The sequence below is a fragment of the Pelodiscus sinensis genome, chromosome 25 (genome assembly GCF_049634645.1).
Source record: "Pelodiscus sinensis isolate JC-2024 chromosome 25, ASM4963464v1, whole genome shotgun sequence".
Classification (NCBI taxonomy): domain Eukaryota; kingdom Metazoa; phylum Chordata; order Testudines; family Trionychidae; genus Pelodiscus; species Pelodiscus sinensis.
In genome coordinates, this window is record NC_134735.1 from 3,072,568 (window position 1) to 3,096,245 (window position 23,678).

Sequence of the window (23,678 nt, forward strand, 5' to 3'; positions counted from 1 at the left end):
CTCCCTACCTTTAATATCAGCAATTCACAGACACTTACCTTCCTTCCTCCCCCTTCCCACCCCCCCGCATCCTCCTTCTGTTCTGCAATGTGATTTGTCCTTTTCATATTTGTTCATTTTTTTTAAATTGTATCCTTTGGTATATATGGTTGTGACTACTTTCTTCCACTATTTGATCTGAGGAAGTGGGTCTGGCCCACGAAAGCTCATCATCTAATAAACCATCTTGTTAGTCTTTAAAGTGCTACATTGTCCTGCATTTTGCTTCAACTACCCCAGACTAACACGGCTACATCTCTATCACTGCCTGCACAGGCGTTCCAACGCCAGCCTGTGCCGTTGATACTTCTAATGCAAGGAGAATGGCGGCCCGGATAGCAGTGACAACCATGCCTTGAGGGCGGGGGGCTGGACTCGATGACCTCTTGAGGTCCCTTCCAGTCCTATGATTCTATGAAGTCTTCAGTAGACACAGCAGGCGGTAACTTAAAGATGACTAGGGCGGCCAGGTGTCTGGTTTTGAACCCGACAGTCCAGTCTTTGAGCTTTCTGTTCAGGGAACAAATTGAGAAAATAGAAACGAGCCGATAGAACCGTCGGGTGTTTTCTAACTAAGATGCAATGTCGATTGTGACGTCATGTCCAGCGGGGCCAGTGGTTTTGTTGAAACCATCTGGCCCCCCTAAGGACGAATGGATTTATTGGGGCCAAACCCGCAGCTCCTCTTCCATCTGCCAATGGCCCGAGCCTCTCGGGAGGGGGAACTTTTCTAGGGTTGGGGGCCCTTTGGTGAATAAAACACCCAAAGAAGCCCTAACCAACCCCTCATTCACGTGGCCCCCGACTGAGAAAGGCAGCCCAGAGCCGGGGGGGTCCCGCCTGGGGGGGGTCCCACCTAGGGGGAGCCCTGGGGCTCGGGGGCCGGATCCGGCCCGCGGGCCTGAGGTCTCCCCCCCCCCACTCTAAAGTGGCACGGACACAGACTAGCGGGCACCCCTGGGTGCTGCTCTCCCTGGGGTGGGGCCAGCCTGGGGGGGGGGGACACGCAGCACCCAGCCAGGCGACCACGCGGCAGCCCGGGCGGAGGATAAGCCCCGCCCCTGGCGCCGAATCCCCCCAATCAGCCCGCGGCCCGCCCCTCGCGCCGCGGCGATAGGCTGCCGCGCCTGTCCGTCCGGCGGAGCAGGGCAGAGGCCGCGGCGATGGCACCGAGCGCGCAGGGCCGGGGGCCGCGGGCCGTGCTGCTGGGGCCGCCCGGCGCGGGCAAGGGCACGCAGGTGAGGGGGGCGCGCGGCGGCCAACCCGGGAGTCCGGCCCCGGCCTGCTCCTCTCCTGGGGGGCCCTGGAGCCCTGGCCCCTCCCCCTCCCCTCTCGCGGGGGGGGCCTAGCCCCTTCCCCTCCCCCTCCCTCGTTCCTCTCCTGGGGGGCCCTGGCCCCTCCCCCGTTCCTCTCCTGGGGGGCCCTGGAGCCCTAGCTCCTCCCCCTTTCCGGGGGGGATGGGACCTAAGAGCTCTGGCTCCTCCCCCTCCCCTCTCGCGGGGGGGGGCCTGGAGCCCTGGCCCCTACTTCTCCCCTCCCCTCTCGCGGGGGGGGGCCTGGAGCCCTGGCCCCTACTTCTCCCCTCCCCTCTCGCGGGGGGGGGCCTGGAGCCCTAGCTCCTCCCCCTTCCCCTCCTCCGTTCCTCTACTGGGGGGGCCCTGGAGCCCTAGCTCCTCCCCCTCTCCGGGGGGGGGGCTAGGAGCCCTGGCTCCTCCCCCTCCCCCGTTCCTCTAATGGGGGGGGGGGGGACTCTGGAGCCCTAGCTCCTCTCCCTTCCCATCTCCTCTCACAGGGGACAAGGGGGACGGGAACCTGGAGCCCTGGTTCCCTGGCCCTTTCTGTCCCGAGAATACACTCTCTCTCCCCCCCCCCCCCCTTTCTATCTGGTTGTAACTGATTCCTTCTAGCCAGCCAATGGACTCTAGTAACATGAAGGCTGTGTGTAGACTGGCCCGTTTTTCCGGAAAAAAAGCTGCTTTTCCGGAAAAACTTGCCAGCTGTCTACACAGGCCACTTGAATTTCCACAAAAGCACTGACAAGCTCATGTAAGATCGTCCATGTTCTTGCGGAAATACTATGCTGCTCCCGCTCGGGCAAAAGTCCTTTTGCGCAAAGCTTTTGCGCAAAAGGGCCAGTGTAGACAGCTCAGATTTGTTTTCCGCAAAAAAGCCCCAATCACGAAAATGCCGATCGGGGCTTTTTTGTGGAAAAGCGCGTCTAGATTGGCACGGACGCTTTTCCGCAAAAAGTGCTTTTGCGGAAAAGAGTCCGTGCCAATCTAGACGCTCTGTTCCGAAAATGCTTTTAACGGAAAACTTTTCCGTTAAAAGCATTTGCAGAAAATCATGCCAATCTAGACGTAGCCGTAGTGTTTGTCTTCAAAATGTGCTACAAATGCCTACAAATGTCTCACTCAGCCATGTGGCAACTGCTTATTCCAAGGAAGCAGCTCCATGCTCTTTTGAGAGCCCCTAGAACTCTCTGTAGCTCTCTGGTTGCCTGAGAAATGATTTCCCCCGTGCGAAAGAACAGAATTCTCTGCCTCCTTGCATCAGCTGATCGCTAGTTAAGCTGCCCCTTTGGCTTCTGCAGGTTCCTTGCCCTTCGTGCTGTCTGGGACCGTGCTCTCCCACCCCGATTTCATGAGCATCATGGCCACCCATACAACTTCCATACCCTGATGTGGTCCTCAGGCCAAAAAATGTACCCACCCTTGGTCTGGCCTAACTTGACCAATCACTACGTGGATTTAACCTTTAGGCTATGTCTACACTGGCAGGTTCCTGTGCAAGAATCTGCAGAGCGTCCACACAGCCCACCCTCTCTTGCAGAAGAAGGCTTACAGTACGGCGTGGTAAGAGACGGTTTCTTGCACAAGAGCTACGCTCTTTTTTAACAGGTGTAAGCCCTCTTGTGCAAGGACTCTTGCACAAGAGGGCAGTGTGGATGCTCGGCAGGGGTTTCTTGTTCGAGAAAGCCCTGTGGCTAAAATGGCCATTGGAGCTTTCTTGCACAAGAGAGCGTTCACACTGCCATGGACGCTCTTGCACAGAAGCACAGCTTGCACATGGCAGTGTGAACGTTTTCTTGCCCAAGACTTCTTGCACAAGAACCCGTCAGTGTAGGCACAGCCTTACTGTTTTAACCTCGCTTCTGTCACTGTGAGGTGAAATTGCTTCCTTGTGATAAAAGCTTCACCTGTGGAGAATTGGTGGGATCCCTTCATGGAAGTTGCCTGAAAGTCACTTCTGGTTCTGTTTTCTCCTGTCATAGGCTCCTAAACTTGCCGAGACCTACTGCGTGTGTCACCTGGCAACAGGTGACATGCTGAGGGCCATGGTGGCTTCAGGATCGGAGCTGGGTAAAAAGTTGAAGGCGACTATGGATGCTGGCAAGCTGGTGAATAGTGTGGCAAGTGGTGCTAATGACAGTGCCAATTGTCTGGGTTTATTGAGAGGACTGAAAAGTGTTTTAAGAAAATACAGGGCTGTGGTGATCTGAACACTGTCTTTCATCTAGAATCATTGAGACCAATGACAAACCCAGGCCAGAAAAGGAAGAACAAGTTGTGAGGGAAATATGGGATTCCCCTTCCCCTTAATGCCGCAGGAAAGATGTCTTGTAAAAATATTCCTTCCTTTTCTGCATAGATCTGAATTTTCCCCCTGAAAATTCTTGTTTTCTTAGCTTCTACTTTTCCCTTATGGCTTATCCAGTTTCACTGACTAAATCCTGATTAATAAACACTCCTAGTTACCCCAAAGGGTAGTTATGTCTCGGGTTGCAGGAACAGGTGTTGTCTCTCTGACACTCCCAAGCCAGGTGCTCCTAAGCCCCGCAGAGAGAAAATTCGAATGATCCAAAAGTTTCATATGTCTCCTGAGTCCTTCAAATAATTGTGCTTCACCTGTAGTTTGTGAAGACAAAGCCTTAAAGACCAGTCACCCCAGAGAGCAATAAACACGTCAGTGTGCAAACGGCTTGGGTGTGGTGTCCCAAGTGATGGCTTTTCTTAGTGCCTGTAGCACATTTCATCCGTAGACTTCAAAGCATTTTGTCCAGGTAGGTAAACCTGTTGTGGGGAAACCGAGGCAAGGGGTGATGTAACGTGCTCCAAATAACAGTTGGAGCAGAGATCTGAGTCCCATGCTGGTTCTCTGTCTATTGCATCATTTTTGCCTCCTTTTATGCATAACTTGTGCCCAACTTCAGACTTCAAGTCTCCTCCCTTTGCTTCCTGCCCTGCATGTTCCACTGAATGATGCTGTTTGTCAAGAGCAGGCGTTAGGACCCTAAAGGCTTTGTCATAGAGCTGGGAGACTGCTTATCCTCAGCCTTCACATGGTGCTTGCATTGCATCACTCCGCCTGCAGTGTCACAATTGGTTGTGAAAGAGAGAGGCCCTATCAAGAGAGACCGGCCGTTCTCTTCCACGTGCCTGTTCCTGGGACCCATGCCCTGCATTGTAGGAGCATATTTGGGCTTCAAGATAACTCCGTTTGGTGGCAGAACAGCAATTCCCAGCGCCCACCCTTGGACTGCATGTTTGCTTTTAAAAAACAATGTTGTTTTCCCTGGAATGAAGGGTTGCAAGAGCTACACAGAATCAAGGAAATCACCATAAATTTTAACCAAACCACCTAGTGTCTACTGCATCCTCCATTCTAAGGCGTTTGCCTCTAAGAGTATGTCTGTACCGCAGAGAGAAACCCGTGGGGAGGGTTTAAAAAAGGTCTCGGGCAGCCCTGAAATGGAATCAGCTGGTCCCATGTAGTCCTGTCTCAGGTGCCTGAGACAACCCCTTTTTAGCTGATCCTAACTGACCTGCTACCTTTCCCCGCCCCGTTGCAGCCCTCTGGCCTGGCTGTCACAACACCCCGGGAAAACTGCTATTTTGTGGTGGTTTTGTTGCACTTTGTAGTAGGTGCAGACTAGGGTCCCTGGGTTCTGCATGTTCAGTGACTAGCAGGTACGGAGACAACTTCAATGAAGTCAGTTGAGTTGCCGGGGTGTAAATGAGAGCACCCCATGACCCATCATGCTTCAGCGTGGACCATGGTGGCTAGTCTGGCCTATTAATTTTTTTTTTTTTTAATGCGCTGTCTGGAACTTTCCTCTAAGGTGAGCGATGAGATGGTGGTGGAGCTGATTGAGAAAAACCTGGAGTCTCCTCCCTGCAAAAATGGCTTCCTGCTGGATGGCTTCCCTCGCACGGTGAAGCAGGCAGAGATGGTACGTGACTTCGGCTCCTCTGGCTCCGTATCTCTTACAGCTCCATTCCCACTCCAGCCACGTCTCTAGAGGAGACGGGATGCGGGGGGAGCGCTCTCTGTGACTGTATCTGCGTACTTAAGGGAGACGGTTTCTGTTACAGCTGGATGAGCTCATGGAGAAGAGAAGTGAGAAGCTAGATTCTGTGATTGAATTCAGCATTCCTGACTCCCTGCTCATTCGGAGGATCACTGGACGGTAATAATTCTCCTTCCTCTCCTAGTCCGCTGGTTTCCTAAGGCTTTGGGAGAAGGCAGAGAGTTCTGGTTCCTGTGATCGTTTTAGCACCGTGTGGAGCCAGCTGTGTCAATGCACCTGCATCCTGGCCTGCTTCGGCCTTTGCTGTGTTCAGTTTTTGTTCCACATGCATATAGGGTTCTGGTGCCACAGTTCAGCGCCCACCCTGCTGTTCCCATCTTGGGCCTGCCTTGAGCCGAGTCTGTCTGTGCCATGGATAGCGGTTGGTGATGTGCGTGAGCATCAGGGGAAGATGTTAAATGCTAATGCTTTTATGTTGCATCTTCTCTGGTGTTCTTGCTGATTCATTGTGTTACCCTACAAGAGGAAGTGCCACCAAACATCCTCGCCCTGCACAGGGATGCATCTGTGTATTCATTAATTCTCATGGTTACATGCAAATCACACTCCCCGCCCCATGTTGCAGCTGTATCCGAGGTAGAAGGGTGGGGGGAGCAGGCGGGAGCAAGTGCTCGTGAGAACTGGCTTTTAAGCAGGCTCCCCACGACACTAGCTCCGATGGAGCCACCTGTCTCACCATGCTGCTGCCTCTGATACAGAGGCAGGATTACATGGGGGCAAGCAGGAGCCGGTATGCACATGGAGTTACCGCTCTCTCCAGCCCAGCATGTAGAGGCTTCTGGTATACATGTTTTATTGGCCCACATGAAGCTCCTTGTGCATAATAGGTCCCGCCTGCCCTCCCATGCTGCTGCCTCTGATTCAGAAGCAGCACCACGGAGAGAGGGGACAGGAAAGGCGGCTGTGTGGGAACTGATACTCGTGGGGAGCTGGCTCTCCCCATGTACCAGCTCCCATGAAACCACCTCTCCTCCCTGCATGTAAACATGTAACCACTGAAAAATTCAGCAGTTACATGTTTACAGAAAAATGCTTAACATCCATTTTTCAGGTATCTGAAAGGGTGTCATGAGGAAGAGGGAGAAAATGTGTTCATCTTGGCTTCTGAGGGTAGAACAAGAAGCAAGGGGCTTAAACTGCAGCAAGGGAGGTTGAGGTTGGACATTAGGAAAAAGTTCCTAACTGTCAGGGTGGTCAAACACTGGAATAAATTGCCCAGGGAGGTTGTGGAATCTCCATCTCTGGAGATATTTAAGAGCAGGTTAGATAAATGTCTATCAGAGATGGTCTAGACAGTATTTGGTCCTGCCATGAGGGCAGGGGACTGGACTCGATGACCTCTCGAGGTCCCTTCCAGTCCTAGTGTTCTGTGATCCCTAGTCCTGCTTCAGAGATGGCCATGTGGGTCCAGCAGAAATTCTCCATTCCACAATCCAGCCCTCTAATAGCTGGATTTGCAGAAGACTCCTCGCTCAGTCCTGTACAAAATACTCCTCTCTCCTCCGTACCGCTCCTTTTCTTCAGCTCTCTAAAGAGCTGCTTGGTTGAATTGACTCTAGCAAATTTTCTTCCAAAGTGAAAAGCATCTAGGCTGCTGCGGCTTTTTCTTGTGCTGACTGAGTTTGGGTTGTCCTCCTATCCTGAGCTGAGACTCCTTGCTGAACCTTGTTTTCGGTTTCAGGCTGATCCACCCGGCAAGTGGCCGCTCGTACCATGAGGAGTTCAACCCCCCGAAAGAGCACATGAAGGATGATGTATGTGAGCTACCAATACATTTCCCCTGAGATCTTACTTAAATGATCTTCAATTCAAAGTCTGAGCAGTAACCACGCTTTTACTGCCCTATCTTCACCTGCTGTCGCCTCCTTTGACTAGACAGGCGTTTGAGGCAGCTGTGCCGATGGGAGTGGGGGGCTTCAGCTGGAATGTAACAAGCTGCGGATTTGTCTTGTTCACGGTTGTCTTCCTTTATCAGGCCACCGGGGAGCCCCTGATCCGCCGTTCTGACGATAACGAAGTGGCTTTGAAAACTCGTTTGAAGTCCTACCATACCCAGACCACCCCGCTGGTAGACTACTACTCCAAGCGAGGAATCCATGCGGCCGTGGACGCCTCCCAGTCCCCGGATGTGGTGTTTGCCAGCATCTTGGCAGCCTTCTCCAGAGCAACATGTAAAGACCTGGTTATGTTTGTTTAGGGCTCTTCTAGTGCCGTGCTCTCTCTACTGCTCTGGGGTCAGGGAGAGGGACTGGCCAATTAAGAGAGTGGAAGGAGGGGGATGACATCCTGAGAGAGGACTGTGCAAAGTGTCAATTAAACAAGCACTTGCTAGGCTCTCTTTTGGCACCTGAACATGTTGGTATGTTTCCGTGTGCGTGTGTGCATAGCCTGTAGGGGGCGCAATGAGCTAACACCAGCCACTTCCCATTAGTAACATGTTTATATCCAATCAGGTCAAAAGTGAAAGTTTTGCTTCTTAGAGTCCTAGTTAACGGGAAAATACTGCACTTTCTACTGCTCAGTCTGCTTGGCCGGGTCCAGGCACGGAAGTAACAGGAGTGCTGAAGGTCGTGGTTGATCTGTGTAGGCGGAGAGAAGGGGTCTTCCCTCCCTCACCCTACAGCTGTGGAAAATAAAGCACTGTCTGCTTGCAGGAAGTGTGTGTTGTCTGTGTGGGAGGAAGAATGAATGCAAAATGTGAGAGCGGAGAATCTGCTGCTTGGTACCATTTTAGAACAGAAACCTTTACCCGGTGGTGCAGATCGGATGTGTGTTCTACTGTGTGAGCAATACAGTAAACAGCACCATTTTCTCGGAGAAGAATCTGGATTCCAGTGGGTTTGACTCTCAAGGGGCAGGGGGAGTGTAGACAACAGGAGAGGCTGGGATTCCATGGATTCTGCTGTCAATAATAGGGTTAAAAAAGGAGCTAGATAAATACATGGAGGATGGGTCCTTCAGTGGCTGGTAGGCAGGAATGGTGCCCTGAGCCTGTTTGTCCCAGGCTGGGAATGGGTCAAAGGGGTGGGATCACTTGATTCCCTGTTCTGATCACTCCCTCTGGGGCACCTGGCGCTGGCCACTGTCGGAAGACAGGATCCTGGGCTAGATGGACCTTTGGTCTGACTCAGTGGCCGTTCTGATGTTCTCCTCATCCCCCGATCATGGCTCATGAGCCCTCTGTGTAGCTTTTCTGAACAGAGCCTTGTTTCCAAACAAATCATTCTTCAAGGAGCGTGGGATAAAAGCTCTAGCCCACACTTCAAATGTCCTTGAGCCCTTCTCGCCTGGCTTACGATATCCTGGAAATGCACTTGGAGTTTCTCAAGCAAGCCCAAGTGCTTGTGCAGAAACCGTGCTGCTGGGTGTAGATTTTAACATGACAGGGGTCATGCTGCCCTCTCAGAAGAAACAAGGCTGCTAGGAAACTAACGATCTCTGATCTGTGTGGAAATCTCAACAGTATGCAGAAGCTTCTGGTATAAATGTTTATTGGCCCAGATGAGGGTGAGTGCCCTTTAACTGTCAGTGTATTTTGCTGATTTGGTGTAATAGGCTGTGCAATCTTACTGTGCATGGGGGATGTGCAGTCTTGTGCGCTGAGCGGCCGGAGGGATGGGCCCGTTCCCTGGGGGTTCAGCCAGGAGGCATGCGCGTCTCTCCTCTTGTTCATGATTTCTTGTTAATCACACTCTGCTCCCGAACGCTCTTTCCTGTGAAGTGCAGCCACCCCCTCCCCTTGCAAAAGTCTGTAAATAACCCCAGAAACTGAAAGTAGACTTGTTGCAGCTGCTCTCTGAAAGCACGTGACTGTGTGGGAAAGGGCTTGGGGGGGAAACGGAAGGTGAGAATCGGCTGCTCTATTTGGGTCTTCCCTAACTGCTGCAGTGTTGCTGTGGTATTTCCTCTTGCTTCACCACAGCACACTCCGGGGTGGTGGTGCTGGTGGGATTCTGGGTGTCGATTCTCTGGCGAGAGCAGATAGGACCCACCAGTCAGTTCAGGAATAGACAAGACTGGGTATAGACCACAGTGGAAATGAGAGTCAGAGCCACGGCTGGGTAATTGCCTAGAATGACAGAGAAACTCCCTTGCGTGTGATCAGCTTTTATCTCGGCTCCTGCTTGAACCTCTTGAGACAGAAAAGGAGAGCCTAGGCAGCAGTGATCAAATGGAAGATTCCCAATACAGCTCCTGGATTTGGGAAACAGCTCATCCCACCCCCATGTGCGATCTGCATCTGTCCTACATGTCAATCTCATTCTGCTGGTAGCAATGATTCAGTTTGGGTTTTAGTTCTTAAATTTGTGTGGGGGCTTTTTTTTTTTTCATTTTTGTTTCCCGTTTATTCCAGCTCAGTGACTCCATGAACCAGACGAGACACCACCAAAGGCTGCATGCTCCATCACCTCACTCCATCCCTTCCCCTTGGGAGAAGGGGCAGGCTGGAAGGGAAGGGGGGGGTCATGGCTGAGCAGAGGAAGGGGGGGAAGAAACAGAAGGCAGAGTGGTTTGTTTCTCACCAGAATCATGTTCAAGAGGAGATTGATCTTTTCCTTTCATACTAAAGAATCAAAGTATTTGGGGAGGAAGAACACATTGTGCTGTATGAAAATGGATTTCTGTGCCAAAGATCAGCCTGCTGAGCCTTGGCCTTGCTGTTGGACTTGGTGCTATTTCAAGCTTTCAAACGGGACTCCTGGTGCTGCCTCTGCTTGGTAGCTCTGTGTGGTTTTGTTTTTCCTGAAGGACGCTGTCAAATTCGTTTTTCTGCTTCTTAAACGTAATTCCCCTACTACAGGACCAAAATGAATGCACAAAATGACTCCTTAGCTCTGTCATGGAGACAAGATCTGGCTCCATTGTACTTCCCTTGTTTCCTAGATGATTTGGCCTTCCTGAAACAAGGCAAAGATGGACTGAGGAGCCTTCTGCTCCTGTATGATACCATCAGCTCTAGCCCAAGCCTTCCATCTTTCTGATCTTGATCAAGCCAAACTTCCTAAAATGCTGAGAAATCCATAGGAATTTACCCCCTCCCACTTGATTGAGGAAGCAACAATGAATTGGATTTTTTGCCTTTTTTACAAACCAAATGCTGCCTTGTCTAGTTTCTGAATCAATAAAATATACTTCACATTTCGTGTCCGGCTGTGTTTTCTTCCAGACCTGCACGCCACACAGGCTGGGAGGGGTGGATTGTAGCATAGACTCGATCTTCCAGTAATTGAGAGGGTCGAGGGTGACCAGAAAGTCCAGCTGGAGAACTCCACTCTGGGGCAATTAGCCAACAGGCCTTGCCATTTTCTTTCTTACCTAAGTACACATCAGCCTCCTTATTATGGAAGCGATCATTACAGGTGCTGACCCTGCTCTGCTCTCTCTACTCTGTGTATGTAGAAACAAGAAGTAAATTCCTTTGTGCTTTGACCCACTCTTGGCTAGAACTCACCTGTGTGTTTTCATAGATGACACAGTCTCTTAGGGTGTGTCTACTCTAGCCCCCTACTTCGAACTAGGGAGGCTAATGTAGGCATTCGAGGTTGCAAATGAAGCCTGGGATTTAAATATCCGGGGTTTTATTTGCATCTTCCTGTCCACTCGTCATTTTGAAGTTTCACTAGTCCGGACTAACTGCCCGCAGCTACACGCGGCAGGGACCCGGTAATTCGAATTAAAGCCCTAATTCGAACTACCTGTTATTCCTCCTGCAAGGAGGTTTAACAGGTAGTTCGAATTAAAGCCCCTAATTCAAACTACCGGGTCCCTGCCGCGTGTAGCTGCGGGCAGTTAGTCCGGACTAGTGAAACTTCAAAATGACGAGTGGACAGGAAGATGCAAATAAAACCCCGGATATTTAAATCCCGGGCTTCATTTGCAACCTCCAATGCCTACATTAGCCTCCCTAGTTCGAACTAGAGGGCTAGTGTTGACATACCCTAAGAGTTGTAGTAGCACCTTATGTCCATTGGTGGTGTGTGACTTTACTAAGGTCTCATATTTCCCCCTCCTCCCCTGGACTGCAAGTCTAGTTTTATTGCTTTTGAGCGTAGCTATTCCTTCACCGTAGCCTGTGACTATCCCCTTCATACCCTGCCCTCTCCCCTTCCACCACGGTAGCTTCTGCACTGTAGATGGCATTACATTTATCATCTCCCTTTATCGCAGCCTGCTCAGACCTGGCGGATTATTCACTGAAGTGATTCCTGAAACTTTTCTTGTTGTGGCAGTAAACTATATGAGTGGTTTTCCCTTGTTGCGATTTGTAGCAGAAAAACCCCAATCCATTTGTGGGCTCCTCTGCTGCTAGGCACCGTACAAGCAGAGAGAGTATGCCCCCGTGCCCCTCAGTCTGTTCCTTTGGAAAGACTCCTGCTCACTAACCCATTCAGTATTTCTCTTCGTGCCTGTCCTGTGCTTCCCCAGTGTTTCTCTTAGGGCTTTGGCGAGTGTTTTCTCACCTTTTGGAGGCAGGCTCACGAGGGTAACAGGTTGTGGAATCTCCAACACTGGAGCGATTTAAGAGCAGGTTAGACATTTATCAGGGCTGATACAGATGGCTCTTGAGGGCAGGGGCCTGGTCTCGATGACCGCTCGAGGTCCCTTCCAGTCCTCGTGTTCTATGATTCTAGGTTGGGCTTTGCTGGTGTAGCAAATTGTTCCTGTTAAATGACTTCACCCCTGCACGCTGCTTAGGCTGTGCTCTTTTTAAAGGTATGGTCATGCATTCGTGGGCAAAGAGAACATGTCTGATGTGCAGCGCTAGGACCAGCGTGGTGTGGGACATTGCATCCCCCGGCCATCCTATGTGCTGTGAACTATTCTCCAAGGCAGCAGTCTCTCAGGAGCTGCAGCGGGGTCGTGTAGGCTGCCGAATGCATCAATCTATTTTCCCTTCTGAAATGTGCTGCGGACCTCAATGGGAGAGCCCTGCCCGGATACAAAACTGGTATCCGCATCTTCTACACCAATGAGACGTGGATATCTGTGTGTCTGGCTGCGGAGACCCACCGCTACAGAGCAGATACTTGCACATTTGCAAGGGTCTAGATACAAAATTTTATCCACAGAAATGAGTGGTGGAAAACTGCCTCCACCTGGGTGGATGCAGAGCAGATCTCTGCAGGGCTGCAGGGCTCGGGTGGCATTGGAGCTATTGGAGAATGCCACAAGCTTCGTCCTCTGGGTGGTATTCCCAGGCGATGATAAAACCTCTAGCTAGTGGCAGCCAGCCTCGCCCCGCTTCAGCCTAGATAATGTCCCATTCACTGTGTTCCCAGAGACCACCTGGCCCCTCTGCACCCGGGGGACCGGGATGGCAAACTGCCTATTGAGGGAGATTAGGGTTCCCACCTTGCCCCTCCCCATAGTGCCCCCCTTCCAGTCCTTGTATTGTAATGGAATTTAAAGCCACACCATTATTTTTTTCCTACCACCCCTGCCTTTCTGCTGTGCTCACCCCAGCCCTGCTCCTCTTGATTGCTGCCAAGCGTTGCGTAGTGAAATGAGCTGGTGGGACGAGATCCCTGGGATGGAGTTCCCCTTCTGTTACTATGGCAACCGTTTCCAAGCGATACCCCAAACACTGCAACCCTGGACCAGCAGCGTGATGGGGAGGCAGCCATTGGCTGGGAGGTCAGGGCTGCAAACAAGCGCAGCCGCAGGAGCTGCTGAGTGAGCGAAGCCTAGAAAAGAAGGGGGGACTCCACCGTAGGTAAGAAAGAGTCCCCTGGCCCAAAGCCTGAGGTGCCCCTGTTAGGGGCGTGGGAAGGGCTATCCCAATGGGAAGATACTCAGGGTCCAGTGACCCAGCCACGTTTCTATAAGCCGTCCATCACCCTGGTATCTGAGCTCTCTGTCCTGCTCCCTATCTAGGGTTCCCCAACTGTTCTGGGCACCTGTGCTGGTAGCAGCTGGCCTGACACTGAGTTACTCCAGAGCTCTGCATTGCTCCCATCCATGCTAGGTCAGACCTGGTGAGGGGAGAGGGAGAGGGGGAGGGAAGCTGCTAAGCACCCCAAGGTTGGGAAAGGGCAGCCGCTGAATGGCCAGTAGGGAAAGGGGCGGGCCAGGAGAGGCTTAGAGTCCTCTGACCCTTGCTACTGCAGTGGGAAGCAGGGGCCTCTGGGGGGGCCAGGTGTGTCGCTGAACAAGTGAATCTGAGATTTGGAACAATCCAATATAAGAACATAAGAACGGCCGTACTGGGTCAGACCAAAGGTCCATCTAGCCCAGTAGCCTGTCTGCCGACAGTGGCCAGCACCAGGTGCCCCAGAGAGGGTGAACCGAAGACAATGATCAAACGATTTGTCTCCTGCCATCCCTCTCCAGCCTCTGACAGACAGAGGCCAGGGACACCATTTTATCCCCTGGCTAATAGCCTTTTATGGACCTAACCTCCAGGAAATTATCTAGCTTCTCTTTAAACTCTATGATAGTCCTAGCCTTCACAGTCTCCTCTGCCAAGGAGTTCCACAGGTTGACTACACGCTATGTGAAGAAGAACTTCCTTTTATTAGTTTTAAACCTGCTCCCCATTAATTTCATTTGGTGTCCTCTAGTTCTTCTATTTACGGAACTAATACATAACTTTTCTTTATCGGCCCTCTCCACACCACTCATGATTTTATAGACCTCTACTCTCCACAACACCCCCCCCCCCCCCCCCAGTGAAATAAGAGGGTAGGGATTGATGCAGGTGCAGTGGAGCCCAGTTAAAAAATCTGCATTGGAGAGCCTAGATTATTGGTCGCCAATATGATGCTATTATGAGGCCAGGAAGCGTTGGTGGGGAACCACTGCTCTAGAGAGAGCGGCCAGTCCTCCTGTTCTCTCTAGAAGGCATCTAGTTTTGACTGGGCGCTAATCCTGCAGGTCAGGGAGGCGGGATAGTGACAGGCCTCAAAATAATATTTAATGTCCCATTGCTCTGCCGAAGAGCAGTTGCCTCTGTGTGTAAAGCTGACAGACCCTGGTCGTCAGCAGGTGGTATTGAACCGGGGACCTTAGGGACTAAAGCCATGAGCTTCTACCACATGAGCTAAAAAGCAGCTGGCTCTTAGCTAAGGCTGTAGAGCAGACTTCACTCGCCCTTGTTCAGTGCCTCTGGGTTACATGTTCAACTCCTGTGGAAAAAATAGTGAAATTCACCCTCCTCCCTCCCAAGTCCCATTGGACTTACGTGGGTCCTAACACTGGCCTGCTGCACAGAGGCAAATTTCATCTGCGTGTAACCCAGAGGCACTGAGACCGCTGAGAAAGGGAGTGTGACGAATTCTCTACAGCCTTAGCTAAGAGCCAGCTGGCTTTCAGCTCATGCAGTAGAGGCTGATGGCTTTAGCCCCAGGATCCCAAATTTCAATCCCACCTGCCAACAACCCAGGTCTGTTGGCTTGACATGTGTTTATAACCTCCGGGCTGGGCTACGGATGGTTTTACAGTTCCATTTCCAGGGCACAGCATAGTGCCGATTTTGTTCCTTCAGGTAGGCTAGAGACATAGAGGCCGGGGGAAGGGTAGAGGGGGTGTTGTCAGCCGAAGAAACAAAGCAGCTATGATAAAATGTAGCTAGCTCTGTCTGTTTCTGCCAGTCCTTCAATGTCGACAGCGTAGATGTGATTGGGAAAAGGACAGCCGGGGTAGGAGCCGTGACTGAAGCAGGCTGTCAGCCAAGGGAGGCTGATGTCTAAAATCTCCCCTGCAACTTAGAAAATAAAAAGTAGGGATTGGAAACAGTGGAAAACATAAGCCTCAGTGAGAACGTGGATACACCACTTAAAATGCAGGAAGGGAGGTGTGCCAGCAAAATTAGGGGCATCGGCTTACGCTTGCCTCATTAAAATGGTTTAAAAATCTTTCCTGTGTAGGTGGCAGCACAATACTCTATTGAAAGGCTGCAGGCCTGAAAGCAACACATGTGCCAGCCGGCGTCGTATAACAGGTACTGGGAGAGACGAACCTTAGAAACATCTGAGAGAGAGAGTGGGCGGGTTCGTAACAAGGCTTTTTGCTCAGCTGCGAAATTGCCCCTCACCCTCATTTCCATAAGAGACACTGGCTCTATACAGAGCCACCGGGGGAAGGCTCACAGTGAGCTACTGCGCAGATTATTTTGTAAACAGCTAACGAACAGCGCTGCCTATGACTACATTAGCTAGTGTTGGGTCCAAGCCCCCAGCTTGATAGGCCTTGCTGGCCTTTTAGGAGCTGGCCTCTTGCTGGAGGATTGTGGTGCTCTCACCCAGCTGGATTTCAGTGTTTGATGTGGTGGTGACAGGCGGCAGGAGCTCCGGGCTGGCTTTTGTGCTTGACGTACAGGTGAGGCCTGGCTAGGTAGCCAAACGGGGATCCACCAACGCTGGACTGTTCAGTGTAGACAGGCCAGAAATACCAGGCTCGTCTAAGTAGAAACCAAACTTCTCAGGTGCCTTTTGAATCCTGTTCTCCTGCAGTTCGGGCTCCCGAGGCGCGAGCTGGCCAAAGGGTCGTTAAAAACACGTGGCTAGAATGATTTCTGACTCCTGCGTCAACTTGACTTCCAAGCACAGTCCGAAAGCCAGTGGAGAAAGGGAGTTAAACAGGCAGAAAAGAGGCTAATGCCCCCTTATCTCTGACTGAATTATTCTCACCAGCCCTTCTTATGACTTCTCTTCACTAGAAAGCGGATGGCAATGCGACCAGATGACTGTTGGGTGCTTTGTGCCCAGGCAAGACCAAGTCAGGTGCTCATACATTTGGAGGTCTCTCCTGGGGTAACATGTTCTGCAGCCACGTTACATTTCCTAGCATAGATGGCTCTTAAGGCATAGATGGCCCAAGCTGTCTTCTGCAGCATGAATGGCTAGGCCTGAGATTTGTGGTGGATCTTGGCTCTGGAAGATAAGAGCTAAGCAAGAAGCCCAGGCTGTCTGAGACACAGAAAACAGATGCACTGGCAAAGTAACACACTGTTATCAAAGGGCATGATCATGCACAGAGACAGTCTTCTACAGCCTGTTCCACGGCCCTGTCTGCAGAGTTGCAGGTTGCAACGGGGACTCTGTCTCTGTTGAAAGGAACGAGGAGTCCTGTAGCACCTGAGGGCGTGTCTACGTAGCAAAGTTATTTCAGAATAAGAGCTGTTATTCCGAAATAACTATGCGAGTATCTACACAGCAATTGTGTCATTTTGAAATAATTTCAAAATAACAGATGGCTTATTCCGACTTCTGTAAACCTCGTTCTATGAAGAATAACGCCTATTCCGAAATAGCTATTTTGAAATAAGGCAGGTGTAGACACTCGACTGCTGCGATTTCAAAATAGCCCCTCACCAGGGCCAGTCTAAGTTATTCTTCCTGGGGCTCTAAAGCAAGATAGCACGTCTACACTGCAAAGAAGCCTCAAAATTAGTCAGGCTTCCCTAAGGTAGATATGCTATTTCGAAATAAGCTATTTTGGAATAACTCTTCCGGAACAGCTTATTCCACAATAACTGTGCAGTATAGACGTAGCCTTAGAGACTAACAAAGGTAACGGATCATGAGCTGCGGTGGGAAAGACCCACTTCATCAGATGAGTTGGAGTGCAAATACAGAATCCAAGATCTATATGACAGGAAAAACACTTATCTGTCAATTGTAGATCCTTATTAATGAAGCTAATTAAGTGGGTTGGATAAGTCCCATTCATAGCTATTGCTGTGAAAGGCAAATGTCAAAGGCAGGGGAAATTGCCTTTGTTGTGCATTAAGCAGTTAATATCTTTATTGAAGCCCAGGGAGACAGTGTCAAACATTCACATGAACTCCAGTGTGGCGGTCTCTCTCTGTAATCGGGTGGTGAAATCTCTCTGTGGAAGAATGGCCCACAGAAGCTCCTGAGCCGATATATCTGTTAGTCTCAAAGGTGCCACAGGACTCCTCATTTTTAAAGTTACAGACTAACCCCCCTGAGACGTCTGTTAAAAGGGTGTCTCGTTATCCAAAGAGCGGCTGCTTAATGCAGCTAGCTCAGCGGCTTGTCGCCAGAGGGGTATTGGCTTGGCAGTTCATAGCCCCTCCGGGCTTGCTGCAGCAGTTGTGGAAGTAAAAAAAAATTGAGCTCCAGCACCTCTTTCATTACAAATTAAGCCCTGCAGGTCAAGCACCCTTACTCCTTCCTAATCTGCAGGCTGGTTGCCGTGATTTTTATTCCTTCCTTCCGTCCTATTCCTTTCTCTCAGGTCATTTGACAGTGACACAAGCAGGCACTGTCACAGGCATGTGTCACACTTATTTGTTTTCCCTCTTTACCTGGCAACTAACGTCAGGAGAGAGCTGTGCCAGAGAGAGGCATGTGAAAGGAAAGTCAGCAAAGAGGGAGTCACCTCTGGTTCCCAGTGCTGCTGGAATGAGCACAGATCCCCTTATAACACATCACCTGGGCGTTCCTTCTTTGCTGACGGGAAGAGAGATCCATGCTTCCAGATGCCAATGGGCATGTGAGCAGACAGCCAGGAGCTATCAGCATTGTAACAAGAATGCTGGTTAAAAAGTCCTCCGCTGTTTTTGTTATAAATTTGGCCCCATCCCCTCTCCACTTCCTAGGGAACCCTGGAAACTCTTGGTCTCACTCTGAAAAGCTCTGTTCCCCTCCTTTCCTTCTTCTGCTGTTAACTTATTTCATCTGGGGCTGAGTACAAGGGGATAAAAGGTCGTGAATGGGCAGCAAAGGCCGCTTTGCCCGACTCTTTTAGCCAGCTCTCTTCCTGCTGACACTGCCACCAAAACTGCTTGCTTCTTCTTAAAGAGGATTTGCCAATTCCTGAGCTTGTAAAGACTAAGGCCAAGTCTCCACGTGCTGTGCCAGAGATTGATCTTCTGGTGTTCAATTTAGCAGGTCTAGTTAAGACCTGCTAAATCAAATGCTGAGGGTGGCTCTGGTTGGGGCTGGTACTCCTGGCAGTTGCGAGGAGTAAGGGAAACTGACAGGATCATTTGCTCCCATCAGCCTCCCTCTGTGAAGACAGCGCCAAGTTTGACTTATGGTAAGCCGACTCCAGCTACGTATTTTACATAGCTGGAGTTGCGGACCATAACCCGATCTTCCAGGTCTAGTGTGGACCCGGCCTATGCCTTTACTTCGCACCTCATTCTGTTCAATTAGAAATACAATGAGGGAAAGGGGCGAGATTCATGGGATTTGCAATGCGTCATAGAACTAAATTCACCAAGTGGGTCCAAGTCAATTAATGCAGTGGCGTTTGAGTCTGTTAATGCCAGCAGCACACAAATCTCCCTTCAAGAACAGGGCCTTTTCTCCAAGTCTACAGCAGAGGTCAAGCCGGGAAGACAAGCAGACAGCAACTGCATTCCCTGATTACAAATAAATGTTCATTCTGATCAATAAATGGCAATGAGTCCCCAGGGCAAACCTTCTGCTAGCTCCAAGCACCAAACATGGTAAGCCTGGGCCTTGGCACGGGTGTGCAAAGCTTTGTGGCAGGTAGCCAGCAGGACTGTTCTTTTTGACAGGCGACTGAAATGAAAAATCTCCTTTTCTTTGCAGCATTCGTGTCTCTAGGCACGGTGGTGTCTTGCATGGTTCCACAACGAGAGCCATGGGAAATCTGCTTTCCCTTCCCCTGAGCTCTCTCAGACAGACATGCTCTCCTGACCGCCCCTTGCACACCAGATGTAGGAACAAACACTGAGGTTTGGCGGGGCTTCGGGATTTTGTCCTGCTACATGGTAAAGACGCACTCTGTGTTCTTGGCTGGGGATAGGAGTCTGTCCTGTGTTCAGTGCCAGACTTCCCAGCTGCTGCCATGCCCTGTTTCTGGTCCTGGTCACATGTGAAGCGTTCCCCTTCCTAGATGGATCTGGAGGTGCCCCTCTTTCCTCTGGAACGACAGCTGGGTAACATTCCGTGTGAGTCTGGAGCCTGTCCAGAGGGGGCAAAGGCCGCTGGAAACGCTGGAGTGGAAGTATGGACTGTGTGAATCTGAGTGACTCCAGAGTCAACCCAGAGCAGCACATTTCAGCAGGCGTTGCTGCAGTCCCCAGGGATGCTGTGAGACTTCTTCCTAACGTCCGTGACTGGGGCCTAGCAAGCAGGGAAGCTCCACACGTGGAAGAGACCAATAAAGTGCAGTGGTTGCTTTTAAACAAAAGTCAGCATCTGCTAGCAGTTACCCCCGAGCGTCCTCCGAGATCCTGCCACCGGCCTTACAAGTCAGCTCAGCTGCCGGATCTCAGACACACCATGGGACCCAGCAGCTCTTGCTATTTTCAAGGCAACCCCTGCACCGGTGTAGCGCACTGGATGGAAACAGCAACATAGTCAGAAGCGGGGAGAGACGACATCTCGGTAGATCTGATCTAACCACACCTGACTGCTCCATTCCACTCGGGGCACCTGACTGCCAGTAAGACACAAACAAACAGCCATGCCTTCAGAGAGGCGCCAGAACGAACGACTAATGTGTGCAAGGGACCAATCTGGGGTGGGGCTTGCTCTTGCTGAATGCAATGGTAACTCACCCATTGAATTCAGTGGGTGCAGATAAGTCAGTCCCATCGGAGCTAGATTTCCTTAGGGCGATTAAGCAGTGGGTCTGGGAAACACATCCCAGTGATTGAGGTAAACAGCAAAGCAGGAAAGAGGGTATTTAGGCCTCGTGGACTCTAGAACATTAGGTCAGTTTAACTCGATCAGGGGTGTGGAAAATCCATGCCCCTGAGCAGCGTAGTGAAGGTGACCTAACTCAGGTAGGTCAACGGATGAATTTTGTTGTTGACTAAAGTACTGTCTCTGTGGTAGGGAGATGAACGGTGCCAATGGGAAGACCCTCCTGTAGGCACAGATAGTGTCTGCACTGAAGGGGTGCAGCGGCTCAGCTGTGCCACGGTAGCATTTTAAGGGGAGACAGGCCTTAAGAGTGTCACAAGCGGGTAACGGGAGTCTTGGCGTGGGAGCAAAGGGGAGATGTTGCGCGTCTGTCGGGGCACCAAGTTGAGTGTCGTACGGGACGTTAGGGAGACTGGTCTTGTAGGTAACATGCTGATGCCCTGTGTGACCTTGGACAAGTCACTGAATCTCTCTGTGCCTCAGTTTCCCATGTGTAAAATAGCCCTATGGAGGGGTGGCAGATGCAGCACGATGGTAGGAGAGCCCTGCCCTATATCAGTTTATTTGGGGGCTTTCAGCCAGCAGATTGAGTTGGGCCCCTCCCAAAATACCCCACCCCTAAGAGACAGTCCAGACATTGAGGGTCATGACAGCTTCAGGCTGAACCTTCCATTTCCCCCTCAAGCTCTTCCTCCCCCAAGAAGCACAATCCTCCAGCAGGCCACGGCTCACCCCCTTTCGCCTTCTTCAGGGCTGCCCTGATCTCTCACTGTGCCTCCATGGCTGAACGTGGAAGCTGTGCTCTGTTCTCCAAGGCAAACAATCAGAGTTGCCAGGAACGCAGGGCCGACCCTGTTCATCTTTCCATGCCAGCCCAGGAGCTAAGGAGGATGCTAAAACTCTGCCTCCCCCCTCCCCGCACGCCCAACCTACTAAGCTGTGCAAGGGGCTGACAGCATAGGTTTATTTGCCTTGTTGTAGTCGTGTTGGTCCCAGGAGAGGAGAGAAGCGGGGGGGGCGGGGGGGGGCGAGCTCTAAAGAGGAGCTCCGTGCTGCCGGAAAGCCAGTCTCCTTCACTAACAAAAGCTGATCCAATAAAAGGTATTACCTCCCCCACACCTCGTCTCTCTCAGAATAGGAGACGGCAGCTGGCTTCCCACAGGGACAGCTATCAAGGGATTCTAATGGACTCCACTCTATGCAGTGGGGACCCCAAATCAGTTGCTCCGTAACGGCGTGATGGGGTGAGACAAGTTTCCCGGGGGAAAGCTCCATGCGTTTTCCACCTGGCTCACACTGGCTCATTCCCCTGGAAAATTAAATATATTTTCCTTACTGGGGGGCCTGCCCCGCCCTCCTCCTCCCTCTGCCAGTCAGATTTGAGGTGTTCCTCTTCAGTTCCAGGAAGGCTGTTCTTTCCCTTTCTCACAGCTGTTGCTGGTTAAGAAAATGGGAACATTCCCCCGACAGATTCTCAGTAAAAGCTGCCCTCTCATTTCCAGAAATGGCCACGTCGGCCACTCCTTCCTCTCTCCTCCTTCCTCTCCCCTTGCTGTCACAGCTCCAAACGCGCCTGTCTCTGGGGACATCTTTTGCTCTTGCTGAGTTTCATTTTCCCCCCCGTTTCGTTAGTCACATGGCTAATGAGAGAGGTCTGCAGATCTGGTCAGCAAAGAGGATGTTTATTCCTTGGCTCTGGACCAGCAACATTCTTGAGTCGACTTGCTTCCCAAAGCAAAGAGACGTTCCGTTCATAAATACTGGAGGAGACCTTGCTGGTCAACCCTCAGCAGGATTTTGTGCCCCAAACCTGTAATCAGACCCTGCTTTTACCCATATTGTGGGCCTTTGCTGCCACGTACAGCCCTTCTTTCCCCAAGCATGCAAGGACACAGCCACCCTAACAGAAGGAGCGCGAACATCATCATTGCGGCATAGGTAGGGAAGCTTATAACTTGTAGCGAATGTCAGAGGGACAGAGCAGGAGTAAGCATGTGCACTATATACCACGAGACACCAGAAGGAGCTCAGAGAAGAAGGCAGGAGGAGGAATGGTTTTACACTGCGGAACTCATTGCCACAGGAAGTCACGGAGGCCTACAATTTAGCAAGATTAAAAAATGGTCCAACGTTAATACGGATAATTAGAATATCCAGAGTTATCAAAACGATTATAACTATTTCACAAGGGATATTAAACCTCATGCTCCCGGGCTTAAGACAATCTCTACTAGTTAGTGATCACCTTGAGACCAAATGTAGGGAGCAGATTACCCCATCTCTGCTGCTATGGGATTCTTATAGCCTCTTCTGAGGCATCTGGGGCTGGCCACTGCCAAAGAGGAGATACTGTGATACATGGACCTTAGGACTTGCTGGACTGGATCAGAACCATATTCCAATGCAAAGACCGAATGGTGAAATTGTTATATTTTTGAAGAGTTTTCTTGACTGGGAAATCCAGTTTAATGACTATGTTAGCTAAACTAAACAACTTCGGATCCCTCAAACAGCTGGAAAAGTTAGTGTTTGTTAGGGGTGGTGGCTCTTGAAATCCAGGGTTGGATGTAAGAAAAGTAAAGCTAACTCCCATCTGCTGGTGGTATTTTTGCTGGTTTGCCTATGGCTTTGGTGGTGGCAGCAAGTGGGTTGGGGGTGGCGGACAAACCAATTCAGAGCATATTACCTGATCAGTAAAAAACTGTCAATGCAAATGTAATTCTGGATACCCTCATCCACATAGGTGACTCGTGGTAGCACTTGGAAGGTGCACTGCCCCTCTCCCTCCCCACCAAAATTTTAACTGCTAACTGGGGCTCCCCTTCCTGCTTTCCCTCCTCCCCCCATTCCTCTGGGTGGCCTTCCCCGCATCCCTTGTCCCTGCTGGCACCAGTCACTTATACGCGTCCACTCTCTATTCCGCTTTCAGGATGAGAATAGTTATGGTGTTAGTGATGCTGGAAGCTGAAAAATTCCAGCTCAGTTTTCAGATACGAGGCTGAACTCTCGGCAGTAGCTCGGCAGTAGCTGGAGAGCATTCTAGGTAGCAGAGCCCTCCGTAGGTCCTGCAGTGTCAGTCCATCATTTTTACCATATTCTTTTTCTGACCATAACCACACTTGGGGGGGAACCCACCCCCACCCTTTGTGTCAAGGCACAGGGAACATTTCAGCCAGCCAAGCTGAATTCTATGATGCATTGTCATTTATAATTCTATGAATGAAAGGAGTGGCAGATCAATTCAGGAGGAAATGCTATTGCACCTGGGAAGGCATTAACCTTTGGAATGTGCTGCAGCAGCTTGCTGAGTCAAACACCACAGGGTGGGGATGAGGGGGGGGGTGTTGGAAAAAGGTCCAGGTGATTTTATGACCTTTAATAACATCTTTAGTTATACATTAGAGGACATGAGCTGATTCCTTAGCAATCAGGAAGGAATCCTCTAATGCCTTTCACCCATCCTCCAGCATGGACAGCACCACACAATGGGCTGGGTTTAATTTGAAGGGCAGAGGAGATCGTTTTCCTCCAAAACATCTGGTATAGATTACTGTCTGAAAAAAAACAGAAGACGAGATTGATCCGTATGGCAAAACTTCTCTCCCCTGTCGACGAGTTCTATCAACGCTTCCCTGCCCATGACAAGCATGTTCTGTTTGTTATGAAGCTCCTGTGAATGC

General features: G+C 50.9%; 3 protein-coding genes across 5 annotated transcripts in view; 2 read left to right on the forward strand and 1 right to left on the reverse strand.

Annotated features, from left to right (window-relative positions):
* Positions 1–23,678, reverse strand: part of AZIN2 (antizyme inhibitor 2) — a 59,193-nt gene that overhangs the window by 25,583 nt on the left and 9,932 nt on the right. The gene's annotated exons all lie outside the window — the stretch shown is intronic.
* AK2 (adenylate kinase 2) lies at positions 1,123–10,549 on the forward strand. Of its 2 annotated transcripts, XM_075908538.1 has the most exons (7): positions 1,123–1,277; positions 3,314–3,451; positions 5,162–5,272; positions 5,415–5,509; positions 7,092–7,164; positions 7,386–7,581; positions 9,765–10,549. In XM_075908538.1, exons 1-7 carry the CDS (start codon positions 1,203–1,205, stop codon positions 9,770–9,772), a joined length of 696 nt encoding a protein of 231 aa, XP_075764653.1. In that variant the 5' UTR covers positions 1,123–1,202; the 3' UTR covers positions 9,773–10,549. The 2 variants fall into 2 exon arrangements, with proteins under 2 accessions (XP_075764653.1, XP_075764652.1); XM_075908537.1 differs by lacking the exon at positions 9,765–10,549 and having other exon boundaries at positions 3,314–3,439; positions 7,386–8,217.
* RNF19B (ring finger protein 19B) overlaps positions 13,028–23,678 on the forward strand; it is a 43,050-nt gene continuing 32,399 nt past the window's right edge. For both annotated transcript variants that reach the window (XM_075908732.1, XM_075908733.1), the window contains exons 1-2: positions 13,028–13,124; positions 15,277–15,350. The gene's annotated coding sequence lies outside the window, so the exon portion shown is untranslated. The remainder of the gene's footprint in view (positions 13,125–15,276; positions 15,351–23,678) is intronic.

Bases quoted from the DNA above. Each gene is read 5' to 3' on its own strand.
- AK2 (XM_075908537.1), top strand. From the start codon at position 1,203: ATGGCACCGAGCGCGCAGGGCCGGGGGCCGCGGGCCGTGCTGCTGGGG. The intron at 1,278-3,313 runs GTGAGGGGGGCG...CTCCTGTCATAG, and splicing joins GCGCGGGCAAGGGCACGCAG to GCTCCTAAACTTGCCGAGAC. The intron at 5,273-5,414 runs GTACGTGACTTC...TTTCTGTTACAG, and splicing joins CGGTGAAGCAGGCAGAGATG to CTGGATGAGCTCATGGAGAA.